Raw genomic sequence first — 20,195 nt, 5'->3', positions numbered from 1 at the left:
GCAGCGCTGCATGGGCCGAGTGGGCCGGGCCGGTGATGGGTGTGCCTGATCGACGTCGGGTGGGTGTACTGGGTGGGCTCCCGAGGTCTCGCCAGCCGGGGACACGCATACGACCGCGCTCGATAATGACGTGTCGATCTCGGTCGAGTCTCCGTCGTTCGATTCAAAGTGATTTCGCCCGTGTTTAGCGTTTGGTTGACTCGGTTAGTTGGCGACTTGTTGGCGGTGAGCTATAATGGATCGAGCTTAATTAGGTGGCTGGCTAGCTAGGGTGGTCACGTATATACGTGTCGCTCCCGCAAGCATGCATGCATTTCTCGGTCAGCCGAAAAGAGTGTTGGTGCCATATACTCCAGTGCAATGGAACGGCCGGGGCGGAGCGTTCTCTCGAAATTAACCATCGGCCGGCCCATGCCTGGGCCTCTGGCCGCCGTTTGGCCCCGGTCGGCTGTGACACTTCAATGCGCCGGCACATACATGATCCCGGACCCGCTGGTAAAACAAATATTCTCAAGGCAATTTGCATGCCCTAGCCATTTTCACATTGTTCCGTTATTTTTTTATGGTAGGATCTGGCCGTATGGTTGTAATTAATTAAGGAAAAAAATAAAAACATTTTGACATGCATGCATGTACAGATTACTGCAATGTGTACTGCTACTGAACCAGACGATGGTGATGCGATGCACGTCGCTTTACACTATACGTTAGCCGTCAGTTGAACTCAAGAAAAAGAAAAATCAAGCCCCTCCGGCTTTATATATGGGCACGCATCTCCGGCCGGACAGCAAGGGCACCCATTTCATTTTGCCGCTGGTCAAAGACAGCCCCTGCAACGATCCATTCCATCCATGCACGGTGACGACAAAACCAGCATCATTGCCTTGCCACAGCTAGCTAGATACTCCTACCTAGCTAGACACCCAAAACAGTCCATCGATCGCGAGCCGATACGCGCGCGTCGCGTGCATGCAGCTGCTAATTTAAATTGCAGCCTGCTTGAATGAATGATGGTCCGTATGCTGTATGTATGCAATCATGCACGTACTTACACGGATCAGAATAAAAAAACAGTTAGCTAGCGTCTTAAAAGCTACCGATCCAATCAGATCGGCCGAGCGTCATATGTACCATCAGATCACTGCACTGCACACACCGGCCGGCGGCCACAGTTACCCGACCGCGGCAGCGCCGGGCATGCACGCTTCATGTGCACTTGCTCGATGGCGCGCTGGAGCCTGGAGATGCGTGCAACGCAGCTGATGCTGCGGGGACGTACGTGCGTGCGTACGGCGGCAGCGAGGGATGGGAGGCGGCGATCTCGCGCATGGGTTTTGGATCGTCCCCGGCCCGGTACTAGCCATGGATGCATGTCGTACGTGGACCCCGGCCGGCCGGCAGGCTGCTCAGCTCAGTCCGTGTACGTCGTCCCGATCGGTGTGTTAATCAATCAGATCAGATCGATGTGACCATGGAAATGCATGTGTTTTGGCTTGGGGGCTGCACCTGTAGACTCCAGTCGATCTACATGCATGCGTGTGGGCGAGGGTCGTCGTGGCGCTGGCAGCTGGTCGGCCGACCGGAGCCAATGCGGCGGCAACACGTAGGCAGCACGATTATGGGACCGTGTTCTTTCTTTTTTTCTCTGATGAATGAAACGCTGGGACCGTGATTTTGTCCGATGGTTAGTTAAGTTCGGGTTCCTTTTCTCTTTTAGCTTGCTGGTCGATTATTAACTTTCGTGTTCCACATGGAGGGTACGTACGTACTTTGTCTAGCTACTTGCTTGTCCTAGCTAGGTACGTACTGCTTTCTTAAAAAACCCGTAAACGCGCACGCACTCACTCTCTCGGTTCCATAATTTTTCTTATCAAAATTTTACACTTATGTAAACATATTTTAGAAATAAATACGTGCATTTTTGAATAAATTTAAGACAAGAATTATGGAACGGAAGGAGTACACACTACCACGGCACACTTACACTGAAACTCCTAGCTAGCGAGCACAATTAGAAACGAAATTAACCTGAGAGCGGTATGTAAGCGGTTACATTTTTCAAAACAGTGTACACTGTTGCATGAAACTTTAAGGTTCGTAATGTGTAGCTCAACCAACTTAGAAATAATTATTTAATTAATGGGTCTGACTATACGTCAGTCGCCAATTTTTAAGAAAAAAATATATTTAAATCTCACTTGAGGCATCAGAGCCGTTGATTAAGATCTGAGTGTAATCTTTACTCTCTCCTTTCTCACATGTTGCCGTTCAATAACTTATCTCTAACTAAAAAACATACGACTTCTCAATATCAAATCCGTAATTAATTCATAACAAAAATAAACCGCCCGACACCATTCCAGATTGACTCACACTACAAAAAACCAAGTTTGCCTTAGTGGCTTTGAAGTTGCCGAGTGCTTTTTATTGGGCACTCGGCAACTAATCATGTACGTTGAGAGTCATAGAAAACTGGCATTCGGCAGAGGCTATTTCCCATAGTGTGATCAAAACATATAGGCCTCTCAACTATTGTATGAAACAAATTCTGCATGTCAGAACTCGGTGAGCTGAAGACCTATCCTATCCTAACCACTGAAGCGTTATGAGAGTGAGAGAGGCAATCTCCAGGCAGCAAATAGCTAGGGTTCCCATCCCCTCCGTGGGCGCATCTGCCAGTCCATCCCGCCTCTGATGGCTTCTCTGGCCTCGGAGTTGTGGCGGATCCCGGCCGCTCGTTGGTGGAAAGACTTCTCGGTTCTTCAGTGTCTTCTTTGAGATGGTGAGGCGGTGGCAACATTTGTAGTCACAATAAGGTCCCTCTCCACCTTGATCTCGCTTCGGTGTGCCTAGCGCCAGCGGAGGGCACGTGGAGTTGTGTGTCCGGCGAATCCCTTTATAGTTCTCATTTTTGACAATGGTTGTTTTTTTGTTCCGTTGGTCCTCTGGGGCCTTATCACGACAGCTGCCGAACCTTCCCACAACGGCTAGGTGGTCCAAGGATCTAGTTGTAATTATTATTTTTATTTTTAAGACTCTTTGTGGTTTTGTTAATGATTACTGATGGATCGATGGTCCTATTGGCAAAAAAGAAACAGAACTGGGCGAACTGTAAGTTAACTCTCGTTGTCGAAGACGTTCTAATGAAAAAAAAATAACTCGTGTTGTCAAAGAGCATGCGAGTGGGATCATATCCGTATGCACCGTGTGGGCCGGGCTGGTAACCCAGCAGGGATCTCGCATATATGGCTGATCCACACACCCATTTATGAACCCACAACGGCCAGTAACCACCAGACCAGACCGATTGTCGATGTTGTCATGAAACGACCGGCCAAGCCAACCAATGAACCAAATGCGCAGCAGCTGGGGGTCCGCCGGCCCTCACACACATACGTGCAGTGCACTGCAGGTGGGCACGCGCGCCGGCGCCGCATACACATGAACCGGGCTGCGGCGTACGTGGGCCGCGCCGCGCGCTGCGTCTGCGTGCGTACGTCGGCATCATGGCCGGTGCTCGCCGGCCACGGCCAGTGGTCCGGTGGGCACGCCCCGTGCCCACGCGCGCGCGCGCGCGCCCGGCCGTTACCTAACGAACGGCTGGTGATCACCAAACTTGCACAATGAATGAGCATACTATGCCACCACTACGCTACAGTGCTTGGATGTTGATTCATGCTTGGACCTAGCAGCAGGTACACCTAAGCTATTCCACCACATGGATCGATGGTTACGTTACGAAGATGATGTTTCATTTGCATATTTTCTTACATTCCGAGAGAAATTGCAGACACTTCTGGGTATAGATACATTCATATTTGGATAAATTTGAGTCACTTAATATGGGACTGAGGGAGTAGATTAAAACACATGTGCATGTATGCAGAAGCGATCACGTACATCTGCTAACGTAGGCAGGAAAAAGGCCCTCAAATTTGAGTCGTAGCTAACGGAAATGGTCAGGTTGCACACCAACTCCACCGGCAGTATTATCACTCTGCACATTATAGACGACATGTAATAGTTCAGTCTCAAGACATGAAATCCATTAGCCAGGTGAATTCTAAGTGGCAAAGGGTAGACCTAAAACGAATTGGTCCTGCTCACGGGAAGGCCGATGATACCATTGCCACCACCAGACTGAAGAAAGCAGGGACTGAAAGCCTGACCAAGCTTTTATTATGGCAATCTTGGCCCAGACAATTTGACATGTCCATCCAACAAACAAGTGGTGAGGTACTATGGACGAAGCAGAGTAAATGGAAAGGAGGCAACCCATAGGCCATAGTCAGTGGCCCCTTCGTGCTTGCTTCTAACCACCATGCATTTGGACCAGTAGGTACAGCAGCGGAGGCCGGAGGGGGGCTCGATGAACAACAGTTTTGCATAAGGCCATTCAGATGGCAATCAGCGTACAATCAGAAAGATTCTGATGCTTTATGCATACTACACGCTAACAGTTATCACAGTGATACACATCGACGTCTCCTAGGCTCCTGGGAAGTCGCAACCAGTAGCTTCTCCATGCTTGACCCGAAGTTCTATGCTTTCTGAAGTCCATATAAGAGGATATGTTAGATGATTAAGCAAGGAGGAAATGTGTTTACATCAAAGTATAGACATGGTTGAGTCCTCACTTGAATTGGAAGGTAGAGCTTGAACTCGGGCGGCAGCTCCTCTTCTGAGTAGAGGCGATCAGAGAAGTAAACTCGGCGGAGCCTGCAGTTTGCGTGAACTTGCACTCTGAGCGTCTCGACATAGTTTGTGCCATATGCTCTTTTTGTCAGATCAGAGAGATTCAACTGAATGTTGTTCCAGCCATCATCAAGCTTCAGCGGCATTGTGCAGATATATGGCTTTACCCTTGTGACAGACTGGAGAAAGAGTAAGTGTTACAAGTCAGTATGCAGCACTGGTTCCACAAACAAAGTTTAGATACTATCCAGACAGAGCAAAATAAAACATCCGGGCAGACCTAAATCTACACTGGAAAAGGAATCACATCACACAGGCACTACATACTTATAGCAATGAAGGGGGAATGCAGGTGTAGGAATCAGAACGGCACAATGCACATTTTTGACAACCATATCTTACACAAATGTTTTAAAAAGCTGCCTACACTGTACAGACACCACATGTCCAAGGGCCATCTGTGCCAATCAGCTCATAAAGGGGCATTACAGATTAGCAATTTAGCATTAACACAAACCACCTGAGGTTCATCTGAGTATGAAGCTAAAAAGTTCAAGTCTAGAGGGTATACTATCGTTTCAAGTTTCCCAAGGGAAAAGTTGAAATTCAAAACTTCTGTAAGCTGGATGGGATTGCTTAAATAAGGCCCGCGTGTGTTCCAAGATTACCAATTTAACTAGTAACAAAATACTCCCTCCATTTCACAAAAGTTGGCGTATTTTGTTTCGTTAAGACAAGGTTTTGACCAATGAAAACTCTATTGATATGTATTTTTTCATACATGAAATTTAGATCAATGGATTCGTCTCTAAAAGTTCTTGATAATGATCATGGTTCCGTATCATATAACTTACATATTAATAGAGTAATTCTTGGTCAAAGACTTGTCTTAACGAAACGAAATACGCCAACCTTTGTGAAATGGAGGGAGTATGTAGTACTCGAATGAACAAAATATGGAGTATATCATTAGAATCATAGTCAAATGAACTTTCGGATGATTTTTTTTGTCAAATTACTTATATTTTTGTTAGTTGAATTGGTGATCTTGGAACACGCCCATGCCTTATAAACCAAAACGGAGGTAGTACTATAAAATACTACCACCTATGTTTCACTACATTTCCTTACATACAGGGATAGCACAATTACAGCTCGTTTGGCATACCACCTATGTCTCACTACACTTCCTTCCTTACATACAGGGATAGCACAATTACAGCTCGTTTGGCATCCATCCTTTCATTTAATTTGGTAGAAATGAAATGAAATCCAATTTTTGATAGGATTTCATTTGAATTCTGAGTTCAAAAGTCATGTTAGTCTACCACATGGATTTGTAGAGTGAGAGAGAATTCCAGAGAAATGATGGCTTTTAGAGAGGAATTAGGGTTAGTTATAGTGCAATTCCATGGAATTTGAGATTGAATTCCTGTGGCCAGTTCCGTGCCAACCAAACCCAAATGATGGGTGCCAAACGAACTGTTAGTGGAACTGATATTATTCCACCTATGTTTCACAACACTTGCTTACGTACATTGAAAGAGAACTTAATGGATTTTAACAGTAAAAGGCATTTGATAACACTGAAGTAATCATCCAGAAGAACATGTGAGGATTTGTGAAGAAAACCTTCAAATTTAATAGATAAGTACTGCACAGGATTTACTTCTACATGATAATGGACATAGCTCTTACACACTTGAAAATTTGATGCTCGAAATCTTCGGCGGACATTTTTGTCATCCAAAACTTGCACCTCAAATGTGAAGTATTTCTTAAGATTCTTCACGATGAGGGCAAGAAACGGAAGCTTAATTCCAAGAGTGGCAGAAGGATCAGCTGGGCAGGTGATGTAGGTCGATTGCACATTTGCTCCAATAATTTCAAGTACGTTAGACTGGATATCGTCATCCTGGGGTCTTTTAATGTGCCCATCTACAACTGCACAACAAACAGGTATTAAGTAACTGAGCATGGCACTCTTCATCAAGATGGAAGTAATAAGATTAACATATTTTTTGATTAAATAGTACAGTAAATCATAACGGATCATAAGTATTGAATTTCCAGAATCCCAAGATACAGGACATGTATTGACACTGAGGACTTGAAAGTACATTTACTGGCCTTACCTAGCAAAACATTAACTGCAATTAGAGTATCAGTAACTACTTCAAGTCAAATTACATTAGCAGGAATAATTAAGGTCTACAAAATGTAATTAGCATGCAGAACACATGTTTTTCCTCTGAAGAACTATGTAATTTGTTAACCAAAAGGCAAACATTTACACACAATTAGTTTGCATAGTCAATAGGCAATATTCACTATACCACACCATATTCAATGCCTATCCACCACAAAGATAGCAAAAAGATAATTAGCCATTTGCAAATCTGTGTTAGTGTGTCAGAAGCAGATGCTGCTTCAGCATTCGACAGATTGAGCCCAGACAAACAAAATGCATCTACAGCGCAGGAATACTAGAGAATTGAAGTTTAGAAAACCAAAGGAATAAATGTGACACACCTTCCTTGTCCCATATCTGCAATGGCTTGGTCCTGACCAAATACAACAGAAAAAAAGAAAGAAAAGAAATGTGAGGTATCCAAAGTTAAAACTTCCCTTGAACAATTAAAGCAAGTGCCATGGTACAATTAAACCAATACAAAGCAGGCATAATACATACCCGAGGCTGTAAAGAATGGATAGAAACCCAGACTGGAATGTATTCTTAAACATTTTGCCAAGCTTGTAAAACCAACTAAACTGCAAAACAAAAGACCAAAATGAGAACACCATCATTTCACAATTTTTCGTAGATGCAGCAGTTAGGGGCTGCAGATACACAATCACTAACAAAAATTGCAATATCTCTACAAAAAAACGAAGATGTGATGAGAATACCACTCTGCATGTCTACAGATTTCAACAGATTGATGCAAGGTTCAGTTTTTCAAGTTCCGTAAATTTGATACTAACACATGTGATACAGGTAAAAATAGAGATCACACATCACGCACCATTAGCTACAATTCCAAATTTTACAAGATATACCAACGATAGAGGTAAAAAAAATAACGGATCACACATAATCACTGTTGCATGATCTCACAAATAGCAGTTTTTACTAATTGGAAACATTGGACATCTAAGAACATTCAGTACGGTAGATGATCCATACAGATAGGAAATTTGAACATATATGATACTAGTAGATGATCCATGACACGCTAGAAATCTGGGATCAGATCGTACGCACATGACTAATGTTCATAACAATCAGTCAACTATTAGGTAGTTAATTCTAGCAGCAAAGGACATTGACCCCTCAACAACATCAGGATGTTCACAACAGAAAATCAAGAACATCCTCATTCAAATTCATTGCTGATGTACCTAGCAACCCAGTCAGCTGGCCTGTGCACGGTAGCTTCATGAAAGCTCTTGCAATGCTACAGATTTTCAACTAAGTATGGATATCTTGTGGGACAAAAGGCCATTACGACTTTCTACAGCATCTCATAAAATGGTAGCATCATGTGTTGTGCCCTCCCAACCAGTCAAGACATAAGTGAACCTCCCATCAAAATATACTGCTGCCAACACATTTTGATTATAAAAAGTCTTTCTATTACGAAAAGGTGGCTCCATGGCCTTGTGCCATATATAGCTCCAATGCAATCTTATTTTTTGAACAATCGACCCAAGAGGATTAGAACCATTTGCTTCAATAACCAACAAACATGAAAATGTTTTTTCTCCAATCCGCATAACTTGAAGTATGGACCATCAGAAGTTCCTTGCAATTTTGGTTTGGGTCTCCAAAGAACGTGGCCTAACAAATTCATGTTGCAGTTCACCAATAGCAGGTAGCACTAAGTGGAAACAGCGGCTAACAGTTTCACCTGACCTATCAAAGTTAGTGCCAAAGTAACCTATTCCTCAAGTTGTGCCCACTTGTGTTCAGAAACATGGCAACTTGCTGCTCAACACGCATAGCCTTGAAGTAAGCCACGACCCTGAAGAGTTTACAAAACTGAAAGAAAACTCCTCTAAAAAGCCTAAGCATTTTTACACCATTTTTCTCATTCTTCAAATTGTGCTGTTCAAAACCTCAATCCTCATACCATCCCTTTCCTCAGTTGGTACATACTGTAGCTAATTATTTCCCTTCTTAACCTTTTTTCTAGAATGAACACAGACGCCAGCATGGCCATCCCCAAATGTACAGCCAGCAGCAAGGGCGGATGACCCGGTAGGGCAAGGTAGGGCGGCCGACCAACCTTGATTTTTGCCTCAGTCACGAATTGGGGAAGATTAAGGAGATGAAACGGGAAGAAACGGTCGGGAACGAGAGAATTGAAGGGGAGATATATACCTGCGGTGGAGGCGCTCGCGCGAGGAGGAAGACGAGCGACGGAGCGAGGGGTGCTGGGGCGCTCGTCAGCGGTGGCGGCGCTCGTTCGAGGAGGAAGACGAGCGACGTGGTTGGGCCGTCGGGGCGCTCGGCAGCGAGATGGGCCAGGGGAGGGAACGTTAGCAAAGAAAATGTGAGAGATAAATGAGCTCCGACACAAGCCGGCAAGCCCTACTCCGAAAAAAAAAAGAATCCAAGGCCTATCTGAGAAAGAAGTATGTTCTGGTCCTAAATTCTTGACTCAAATTTTTCCAAACATGGATGTATCTATTCTTAAAAGACGTCTAGATACATGTAATATTTCAACAACAATTTAGGATCGGAGGGAGTAGTTTAATAATTCCGTGAGTAGTAAAAAAAGAAATAAAGTAGTTTTTTTGGTGTCAACAAAAAATGTTTATTTTCATTTGAAAATTTTGCCTATTTTCTTTTAGCCATGTTTCATTAAGGGTTTTTCTCCGACTCCTGTATAACTATAATTTGTTATTCCTTTGTAAACTTTGTATATTTTCTCGTTCTTTTAACCACGACTCATGAAGTGTTTTTCTTCGATTTCTTTACGACGTATTTCTATACGACATCATTTCCAACACAGATCCAGTCGACTTAGTAGCAACGAGCTAGACCTCTTGTGGTGATGCAGTTGAAGAGCTTTCTACTGTCTGCACTCAAGCGATATGCAACTGTTTATTTTCCTGCAAACCTCGCTGAATAAGGTAATCTGTTAATACCGCAGCAGTTGACAAGGTCGGTTATGATCGAATCTTTGAAATACATATGCTCGATAAGAATGCATCTGACTCTTTTGAATTTTTTTAGAACGAGGAGCAAACTCCCGATTTCATTATCGAAATCACAACGGAAAAAAAACAGCTACCAGGTACTTCTGAACAGGCCAAACAGAAAAAGCAAGCTTGCATATTACAGACCAAAAGATAAAGACCGACAAAACTAGGGGCAATTGCCCACATGACACCTTTTGTGAACTTTGCCCAAACACACCACCCGATCATGGATTTGTCCAGTACCATTATAATTCTTGGGACATTTGCTAAAACACACTACCGGTCCAAAAATGGAAAGTTGACTTTTGTGTGTGTTTAATTACCATCTTACCCTTTCTCTAATTACCTCTCATATATGTCTGCATTTTTTAATCCATGATTTTGTGGACTGCTTTATTTCGAATTGAAACAAAATGCTAACTGTCCAAAATTGGCACATACCTGCTGACTGAAAGTGCCAAAATTTTCATTAAAGAAAAAAAAACTATTCAAAACAACCATCCCAAGAGCAAAAAAAAAATTCATGAGCAAGAAAAAAAAGTCAATTTTCTCTTTTTGGACGGACTGTGTGTTTCAGCAAATGGCCCGAGAATTGTAATGGTACTCAGCAAATCCACAATCGGACGGTGTGTTTGGCCAAAGACCGCAAAATAACGATGTCCCCTGGCCCTGGGAAATGCACGCACGATTTATTTTAATCATGCTCCTTAACGTCTAAACTCTAAACCCTTAACCCTAAGCCCAAAACTAAACGAGCTACAGGACATAAGAATCACCTAGCCGTTTAGTCATGCTCCAGTCAAATACTCAACAAACCCTAAACCCTTAGCCCTAACCCTAAACCCTAAACCCTAAACCCAACGAGCTACATAACATAAGAATCGCATAGTCGTTTAGTCATGCTCAAGCCAAACATCTTGTTCATATAATCCATCGCCACTTTTCTGCAAAATTAACGAGTTGCTCAACACCTTCCGCGCATCAGGTTTCTAAATGAGTGGTCAGTAATCCAACCAATAACACAATGAAAATAACAGATTATATATACATCTAGTATATCCATCCCAGGAGATTTGTTATCGGGACCTCCCGGTTAGTGTCAAAAGTACAAACTCGTGTATCAATGGATTATATATACATCTAGTATATCCATCCAGGAGCATTTCAGCAGCAAACTTCAGCCTTCAGCGATCAATGAGTAAAAAATATTCTTTCCACAATACAGTTCTTCCGCCATGGACCAATCAGTTGAGAAAAGACAAACAAGAGCTATGCTGAACAATGCAAACACGATTTATTTTACACAGGTAACGGGATCCATGCATATACTGGGGAATAATAATAAGTCTGAAGATTCCAAAATGCAAGACACAAGGAGCTTCGAAGCAGGCATGTCACCAGCAGCAGCAGCAGCACTCCTCCAGCATGCAGCAGCAGCATAGAGCGGCCAACCTGCCCAAGAAAACACAGCGAGGTTATGCAGGTAATAACTGAAAAACGGGATGAAAATCCTGCAGTGTTCTGAAATAAAATGTTTCATCCATTGTTTTGTGCCCTATATACACATCTTTGTTGACCAAACATCTGTACATTGACATAAGCATGCATAGTATGAACCTACATTAAGATTCAGGTACAGTGCCATAGTGTGCAACTGTGTGTCCAACCTTTTCCAGGTAGCGATTCCTTATCTCAATTTACTTTAATAACACTCCTTAAAGGTTTGGTGTTATTTTGCATGAAAGGTAAACATTTAACCAACTCACAGGTTTAAGTTTAGTATGGTCCAAAATGACATGTGCACCCATCAGTGCTTTTACTAGTGCTTGCGTAACAGATTGGCAATGATTAGTATATTTTGTTTGTTCAGCCAACAGGTATATTCAAATTAGTTACATGGAGCTATTGAAACATTGATGCAAATATTAGAGAACATAAACATCTACTCCCTCTGATCCTAAATTCTTGACTCAAATTTGTCCAAATATGGATGTATCTATTCTTAAAAAGCGTCTAGATACACGTAATATTTCGACAACAATTTAGGATCGGAGGGAGTATCAGTTATTCAGTTATTTGAGATTGCTACTGTAGGTCGATGACTGTCTGCAACTCTGCATCAGGCAATAATGTGCACTATGTAGCAGAAATATACTCCCTCCGTTCTCGATTTACATGCCAGTAAATGTAAAAAGTGCAAAAACTATGTCGATTAACCATGATAGAAAATGGAGTGAACGACATCTATTAATCAAATATCACTCTGGTAAATAGAAAATCAAATAGCATTAAGATTTCCTGCTATGGCCTGGCGTTATCTCGAAGCTGTAATATTTTCCAAATATGGAGATAAACACACATCAGTACAAATCAATATAATTCACATCTGCGGCAGATTTGTTTCACAAACCAAATCATGTTACTTGCTGTTTCAAATCAAAAAGGTCAAAACAAACCTATTCATAATCAGAGTTTTGTATAAGCAACAATAACAAAAGTTTCTCATTACATATTACTTCAGCGGTTCAGCCAGCACTTTTTTTTTTTGCAAATGCCAACAATTTCATAAAGCATCTAGGCACAGCTGAACAATATAAATTCCTAACAATCAGCATATAACAAACCATAAACATAAACTAGAAAAGGGGCCCAACCCAAATAAAATAAAAGACCCTGTAAACCACTAGTATCCAGATTACATGAGCATGAGCAGTAGTACTGTTATTGAAACTCAACACCCAAACAGAAAAGAGTTTAACTACACCCAGCCAGGCAGCCACGCATATGAGTAATACCCAAAATAAAATAGGAATAAAACAAAACATGTAGAATTACCATCCTTTGAGGAACCCAAGGCAGCAGTCATCGTCCCCGTGGTGATGGTGGTGATGACCATGGTGGTGGTGGTGGTGATCCTCGGCGTGGTGGTCATGGTGGTGGCCGTGGTGGTCATGGCCACCATGCGGCGGCGGGTAGTAGTAGGGCGGTGGCTGCCCCTCGCTGAAGTAGCCCTGGTACCCCGGAGGCGGCTGCTGCTGCGGCGGCGGGTAGTATGGGCCCTGTGGCCCACCGGATGACGGCGGCGGGTAGTACGGGCCCTGTTGCCCACCGGATGACGGCGGCGGGTACACCGGCGAATACCCTGCAGGCCGCACAGAAGGAGAAAAAAAAACATATTAGATTGGACCATGAAACAATCTGTCCCCAAACACCGGGGCGTCACGGGGAACTCAACACGCGCTTTGAATCGATCAAAGAAAATACTACTTCGTGCCAATTGGCAGAAACATGGCGTCGGAATTCAGATCACAAAGACGCCGGCTGCTGGACGATGCCGTTGTGTATCGATTGGGTTAGAAACGGGGAATAGGGGGTTGGGGACTTGGGGGATGCGCGAGTGATGGATGGGGTCGGGACTTGCCTGGCGGAGGGTAGGATTCCTGCGGAGGGACCTTCTGGTAGCTCATTCTCTCGCCGTCGGCGGCCGATCTCTTCGCTTCGTCTTCTCCTCGGCTCCTCCTGATCTGCGGAAGGGTCGTCGCCCCCTTTCTAGTTGACGTCCGAGCAAGGATTAACCATTTAACCGTGTGTACGCACGCCACGGCTTCCCACTTGCCTCAGCTTGTATCGATGCGGGCCGGGAAAGGGACTCTCGTGGGTCTCGTGGAATCGACAGGTCTTCAGTACTGTACTACGTGGCCTGTCCCGCTCGACACGACACACAGGGATTTAGCTTAGTTGTTAAACATTATCGACATGATATCAACAAAAGCTGGAATAGCTCAGTTGGCCAGAGCGTGTGGCTGTTAACCACAAGGTCGGAGGTTCGAGCCCTCCTTCTAGCGTCCATTTTGCTACTGAAGAGTGAAGACCTGCATTTTTTTCTCATCATTTCTATTGCCCATACGTACTTCTCATCATTTCTATTGGGTTCTCGAATTTATAATACGTATGTAGTATAAATGCCCATACGTATTTCTCATCATTTCTATTGGGTTCCCGAATTTATAATACGTATGTAGTATAAATGTCGCAAAATAAGTGTACTCTCTCCGACCCATAGGGAGTAGCAAGTTTGTTTTGAAACGTATGTATTCGAAATTTTGAACACATTTTATTGTGTAGATTCGCTCGTTCCGAAGAGAATTGCGACACTCAAAGAGTGTTTAGAGACTACAAACGAGGCACGATAGTGATGGATGATGGGTGGGTGGATGTAAAAGCCAAAACATGTCCCTGTGGCAACAGCTAAATGTAACATAACTTGACACAATCGATAGCCCCGTAAACCTTCTCACTGCGCGTGCCCCTGTGTTCTACCTGTAGTTTCCACACTACCATCCCATAATCCTTTCCCGCCGTCTGTGTCGAGTTTGGAGAGGAAGAGCGAGGTGGCCGGTGCACATTTTCCTGCTGCCCATCTGACCGGATCCGTAAAAGAGTAGTAGTACTAGGTGAGCAGCTGACAATGATCGGATGCTGGCCATTCCTAGCTAGGTTCTCCTAGATATCACTAGTACAGTAGTAGTCGCCTTTCTTAACCCTGTGATCGTTGAACTTCACAATCGAACGGTAATTCTGTAAAATTTCTATGAGATTCCTGCAAACCCAATAGGGCCTAAAATGGAGTTCTTTCCTCTTACAAAAGGCCACCACCTATTGGACAGCCTTTCACAGACACGTCTTCCTCAGGGCTCTGTCTTCTCTCCAAAGTCCAAACACTGAAACGCGCCGTGTTAGTATAGTGATCAAGAGCTGAGCCGGCCTGCTCATGGCTGCCCTCGCGTCCACGCCGCCGACACTCACGCCGCCACGTCCCTCCTTCTTGCCCCGCCGGCCGCCGGGGTGCCCGCGCAGGAGAGCGCCGCCGTTCCCTCGGTATGCCGCCTCCGCCTCCTCCAGGAACAGAGCGCCGAGGCCGCGGCCGGCGTCGCCGTCGCCGGACGCGACGACCGTGAGGAGAGGGGTGATGAGGGAGTACGTCGAGGCGGCGCGGGAGATGGCGCCGGACGGAGGGCCGCCGAGGTGGTTCGCGCCGCTCGACCCCGGCGGCGCCGGCGGGCGCGTCCCCGGCGCGCCGACGCTGCTCTACTTGCCCGGTACGCACGCACCGTTCTTCTGGCTTGCGTGGGTTGCGTTGAAGACAACACTTCCACGTTTGAATATTCTCCTGCTCCTGGATGCTGACAAAGCATGGACTTGGATATTCTTTTTTATAAGTAAACTTGGGTGTATTTCAAAGTGGTGGTGCGCTGTCTTATTGCAATTTCTCTTAGTGTGCGCATGCACTTGTGATGTCAAAAAATACCAGGAAATCAAAAGTGCTCGATCTTACTCAGCATACTTGGTAGTTTTACTAGCTTATAGAATTAGGACCAACCACCGGCAATAGTAGTATCTAAGCATATCAAGAACAGTGTAGCGTCACCAGAATAAGAGCTAGGCATGGGATCAAAGATTAATTAGGTGGGTTACCTGATCATGCCAGCCGACGATGTTGACCTGCTTGGCCACTTTCAGATCCTGCCGAATCCATATAACCAACAAAACCAGTTTGAAAAACCTCATGCACAAGCCTCGGTGCACGGACCACGTGCTGGCATAATTTCTCACTAATAGCATGGGACAAGTTGGCTTTCTTGGGCAGCTGGTGGCCATTGGAAGAGGAAGCAGGATCAGATGGATAGAGACCCTATGTACTGTTTGCCCGTGCGAAGCCTGGGTTCAGTTGTAGCACCACTTGTTTTTTTTTTTGGCTAGATTTAGATGTGTTAACCTATTTTTTACTGTTTCCACCTTCATTATGGCTGGATGGTTGGAACTTTGGGACATTTTCTCGTTGCTTGAATTACGTTGTTTCACGCCATTTCAAAACGGAGTGTATTCTAGAACCAAAAAAAAAAAGGGAGGAATGGAGTAACCATCTTTGCCATTTTGGTATTGCAGGAATTGATGGAGTTTTTTTTTACCAACAGGAATTGATGGAGTTGGCTTAGGGCTGATCCGGCACCATGAGAGATTATCAAAGTAAGAGCAATCAGATGAAAAATATATGAATTAATGCTTTTCCCACCACTGCAGCTGATGGATGTTTCAACTCTGCAGGATGTTCGAGATGTGGTGCTTGCATATACCTGTTGAAGACCGTACACCATTCGAAAGTATGTTATTTCAGAATGGATAAAGAAAAGTCATGCCTTACCTTAGTCTTTGATAATTGTGAGGAAAATGTTCATGTGCTTGTAGTTTAGGAAGTTTCGTGTCAATGACCTTGCAACTCCAATTTGCCTATTGCCAACATATTTCGATACCTTGACTGATAAAAGCTCTTAAACTTCACCGACCAATGCAGGACTTGTTGAGTATGTAGAGAGGACAGTGAAATCAGATAGGTCAAGAGCACCAGATAGACCAGTGTATCTTGTTGGAGAATCTGTTGGAGCATGCATTGCTCTTGCCGTGGCGGCGCGAAACCGAGACATCGATTTGGTACTGATCCTAATCAACCCAGGTCTTGCTGCCATTATCCATGTTTGTTGTGTCTATCTGTTCTTCCATAGATAAGCTGTGCTTTCTATCTCATCTTCTCTATGGTGTCTTGCAGGGACATCTTTCCATAAGTCACGGCTGCACTCTCTCTCAGCATTCTTAGATTTGGTCCCTGATCCTTTCCATCTGAGCACTCCACAGTTCCTAAATTTCCTGACAGGTTGTGCACTATCTCTGTAAGGAAAATTTACTGACTTGTTGGACAAACTTGTTGTGCATCTACTGACCAGAGTTGAAATGCTTTTAGGGAATTTCATGAAGATGTCATCAACTTTTGACGGAGCTGGTCAGGCGTTATCAGAGATCACCACTGGTTTGTTGCCTTCTCTAATGGTGAGCTGCAAAGTATTGACGAAATTGATGTCCATTTTTTGTGTCATGTATGCACATCCTAGCATATGTTACTTCCGTCAGTTCATGTCTGAATGGATTTGGCATTCTACTCGACATATGCTTCTCCCCATTTTCTTTGTAAGACACAATAATTATGATGCTATTACACTATTCTTTATGCAGTTTCTGGCTGATATTTTGCCAAAGGAATCCATTGTTTGGAAGATGAAAATGCTGAGAACAGCGTCATCATTTGTAAATTCCCGCTTACATGCGGTCAAAGCCCAGAGTTTGGTGCTTGCTAGGTATGATCTGAAATAGCCAGTGACAAAATATAGATGAGATGAGATCTGAGAAGATTGTTTCCTTGGAAAATAGCAATTTTTTGAGTTTCTCTTTACCTGATTAATAGCATATCTTAAGGGATGTTCTTTTGCAAAGGATAAGAACATAGTATAGTCTCAAAAAGTGCAAACGCTTTACATGGCTCTATACATATTCTGATAAATTTATTTCTGAACATATTATGGTCATTTAGACTGGATCTGAAGTAGGCATTATTTTTCTCAGTGGAAATGATGAACTGCTGCCAAGCCACGAAGAGGCTGAAAGGCTACAGGGCACGCTAGAGAAATGCAGAATCCGTCACTTCAGGGACAATGGCCACAAAATCTTGTTGGTAATACATATAAACATGACTCACTGATCAATGGCATAAAGAAACATCCTCTTCTCTTGTATTATTGGTTTGCACTTAAGCACCACTTCTTCCATGGACCAATACCAAAATCAAGTTGCATGAACTCTAGTTTTCGAGTATTTCAAAATTCTAACCGACCTTTCCAAATATTCTGGCAGGAAGATGAATTTGATCTAGCAACGACTATTAAAGGAGCTGGATACTATCGCCGCTCCAGGCAGACAGACTTTGTTTCAGACTATCTACCACTAACTGCTGGTGAGCTTGAAAAGGCAATTGATCGCGACAGGTACTATTCCTAAAAAAATAAAGCTTGATGAATTGTTTTATGACTATTTAACTGCTACTGAATTTCCTGAAATTTCAGGGTTCTGAACTTTGCCACCGACCCAGTGATGCTATCGACACTGCCTGATGGGAAGATAGTGAGGGGACTGGCTGGGCTCCCAAGGGAAGGCCCTGTCGTGCTTGTAGGGTACCACATGCTCATGGGGTTTGAGCTTGGACCCTTGGTCACAGGAGTGCTGAGGAACACTGGAATCCATATCCGCGGCTTAGCACACCCATTTATGTTCAGCGAGAGTTCAGAGCAGCTCATGCCGGATTCATCGCACTTCGATCTCCACCGGATCATGGGCGCGGTGCCTGTCACTCCGGTGAACTTTTACAAGCTCCTTTCTGAGAAGAACTTCGTGCTGCTGTACCCGGGAGGTGCACGTGAAGCTCTTCATAGGAAGGTAAGAATTTGGTATAGAGCGAGAAAAATAAGTTATCATGAGGACAGTAAAAACATCGATTGGTACATGATATATTTGACTACAGGGAGAGGAATACAAGTTGTTTTGGCCGGAGCAGTCTGAATTTGTGAGGATGGCATCAAGGTTTGGAGCAACAATTATACCATTTGGAGTGGTCGGAGAAGATGATCTATGTGATGTAAGTGCTTCCTTCAAAGTATGTTATCTTCCTGTCCTTTCCTTTCCTTTTGATTGATCTAATCTATAACTATCTAAAAAATACGGACCGTTCCCTTCACCGTTGTTTATCAAACTTTCTAAAAATTGTGGCCCCCAAGATTGCACGTATATTAGGCCTACTAAGCCGGCTGGCCCGTTTCCTGCACCAGATTGGATTGGAACTCCGCGAGGGAATCCATGACCAGCGGGATCGTTACGAGTCAGGCAACAACTCCGAATTTGAGTACGGACCGTTCCCTTCACCGTCGTCCGTCAAACTTCCAAAAAAAATTATGGGCCCCCCAAAATTGCATGTATATTAGGTCTACTAAGCCGTTTAGCCCGTTTCCTGCACCGAATTGGACTGGAACTCCGAGAGGAAATCCATCGCAGCGGGATCGTTACCAGAGTCGGGCAACAACTCCGAATCAGACAAGAAAAAAATGGATATTTGGTGATCGTTAAAGAAGAGCAAAGAGAGGTTTTGATGCATGTTTTGGAATGTATCATTTATTTTGTTGTTCCCTTGCAACGCACGGGCATTTCAGCTAATGTATAGAAACAATGTTGTGCCACACTGTTGGATGCATATGCCCCTTCCAGGTTCACTATGAATCTATGACCCATGATTAATTAATAATCACGTTTCAATGGTAACTTGGTAAGTAATATCAATTTAATACAACAGGTGTTGTTAGACTACAACGATCTTCTGAAGCTCCCGTTTTATGACATCCTTGACAAGAAGCTAAATGAAGATGGTCTAAAGCTAAGGTATATTTTGATTTTTCTTTTAGAAGTGAGTTTTACTATATATTTCAAAATATTATGCCCAAAAGAATTTACTGATGTTGATTTACCATGTTTCGAAGAACTGATTCTACGGGAGAGATAAAAAATCAAGATATGCATCCCGTAGTGGTTACGCCAAAAGTACCAGGGAGGTTTTACTTCATCTTTGGGAAGCCTATTGAAACAAGAGGTACATCTCTAAAGAATTGCGCTAGTAATCTGCTAGTAAGTAGTAGTGTCATAAAAAAAATAGATGTCCTCGTGACAAGTTAACATACTTTTGTTTTGATAATTGAACAATGACACAATGCATGTGGATGTATTTCTGAGATCTCATATGTGGTTAAGTTTGCTTCTAATTTTCAATTGGTTTGCTTGTCTGCATAGGGAGGGAAAAGGAGCTAAGAGCCAAAGAGAAGGCCCAGCACCTCTATTTGCATGTCAAATCTGAAGTGGAGAGCTGCATCGACTATCTGAAAGAGAAAAGAGAGGAGGACCCTTACAGGAGTATACTTCCCAGGCTTCTCTATCAGGCAGCTCATGGCCCCGGTGCAGAAATACCGACATTTGAGCCCTGAGATGTTCACTTCCAGAATACCATTAGTTAGGATTCAAATCAATTGTTTACATTGTTCTTGTGAGTCTTTTCTACACATAGTTATTTTTTTATGCTTTACCTCAAAATAACATGGTCACTGAGCAGTTTATTCAAACTAGGAAGGTCAACAAATATTAAAATTCAGTTTGGAACTGTAAATTTCGGATGTTATGTACAGTACATAAGTAGAGATGCTAATCTAGAAAGGAGCTCTCATTCTGAATGGTGTATGAGAACAAGACCAGAAGCACATCCGCTCCCTGAATGTTATTTTGGTAATATCTACCACTATATGTTGTGCTAAAGGTCAACAAAAGAAAACACGCACAGTGGCCGAGTGTCATTACAATGGTAATTTGCTGAA

General features: G+C 43.6%; 3 protein-coding genes and 1 non-coding gene across 9 annotated transcripts; 2 read left to right on the top strand and 2 right to left on the bottom strand.

Moving 5' to 3' along the window:
* Positions 1-4,141: 4,141 nt before the first annotated feature.
* On the bottom strand, positions 4,142-9,236 carry LOC100821555 (cilia- and flagella-associated protein 20). The gene is made up of 6 exons (XM_003578358.4): positions 9,080-9,236; positions 7,388-7,467; positions 7,228-7,259; positions 6,398-6,639; positions 4,638-4,874; positions 4,142-4,550 (listed from the first exon to the last, which is right to left on the bottom strand). The coding sequence occupies exons 2-6, from the start codon at positions 7,438-7,440 to the stop codon at positions 4,542-4,544; spliced, it is 573 nt and encodes a 190-aa protein (XP_003578406.1). The 5' UTR covers positions 7,441-7,467; positions 9,080-9,236; the 3' UTR covers positions 4,142-4,541.
* A 1,692-nt stretch (positions 9,237-10,928) lies between these two features.
* On the bottom strand, positions 10,929-13,516 carry LOC100821866 (cysteine-rich and transmembrane domain-containing protein WIH2). Its single transcript, XM_003578359.3, has 3 exons — positions 13,325-13,516; positions 12,739-13,045; positions 10,929-11,355 (listed from the first exon to the last, which is right to left on the bottom strand). The coding sequence occupies exons 1-3, from the start codon at positions 13,368-13,370 to the stop codon at positions 11,298-11,300; spliced, it is 411 nt and encodes a 136-aa protein (XP_003578407.1). The 5' UTR covers positions 13,371-13,516; the 3' UTR covers positions 10,929-11,297.
* A 158-nt stretch (positions 13,517-13,674) lies between these two features.
* On the top strand, positions 13,675-13,748 carry TRNAN-GUU. Its single transcript has one exon. It is a non-coding gene; the product is annotated as a tRNA-Asn (tRNA).
* Positions 13,749-14,253: 505 nt separating this feature from the next.
* On the top strand, positions 14,254-20,050 carry LOC100821255 (acyltransferase-like protein At3g26840, chloroplastic). 6 transcript variants are annotated; one of them, XM_024454495.1, is made up of 14 exons: positions 14,254-14,357; positions 15,879-15,930; positions 16,009-16,064; positions 16,256-16,414; positions 16,508-16,612; positions 16,700-16,785; positions 16,969-17,090; positions 17,356-17,464; positions 17,644-17,774; positions 17,853-18,222; positions 18,308-18,439; positions 19,130-19,215; positions 19,314-19,423; positions 19,621-20,050. In XM_024454495.1, the coding sequence occupies exons 3-14, from the start codon at positions 16,010-16,012 to the stop codon at positions 19,809-19,811; spliced, it is 1,656 nt and encodes a 551-aa protein (XP_024310263.1). In that variant the 5' UTR covers positions 14,254-14,357; positions 15,879-15,930; position 16,009; the 3' UTR covers positions 19,812-20,050. The 6 variants fall into 6 exon arrangements, with proteins under 6 accessions (XP_024310263.1, XP_024310260.1, XP_024310261.1 ...); XM_024454491.1 differs by lacking the exon at positions 14,254-14,357 and adding an exon at positions 14,385-15,002; XM_003578357.4 differs by lacking the exon at positions 14,254-14,357 and adding an exon at positions 14,388-15,002 and having other exon boundaries at positions 18,308-18,421.
* Positions 20,051-20,195: the final 145 nt, after the last annotated feature.

This window comes from Brachypodium distachyon, chromosome 4 (genome assembly GCF_000005505.3).
Source record: "Brachypodium distachyon strain Bd21 chromosome 4, Brachypodium_distachyon_v3.0, whole genome shotgun sequence".
Lineage (NCBI taxonomy): Eukaryota > Viridiplantae > Streptophyta > Magnoliopsida > Poales > Poaceae > Brachypodium > Brachypodium distachyon.
Note: the sequence above shows the minus strand (reverse complement) of the source record. Positions and strands in the feature narration are given on the sequence as shown.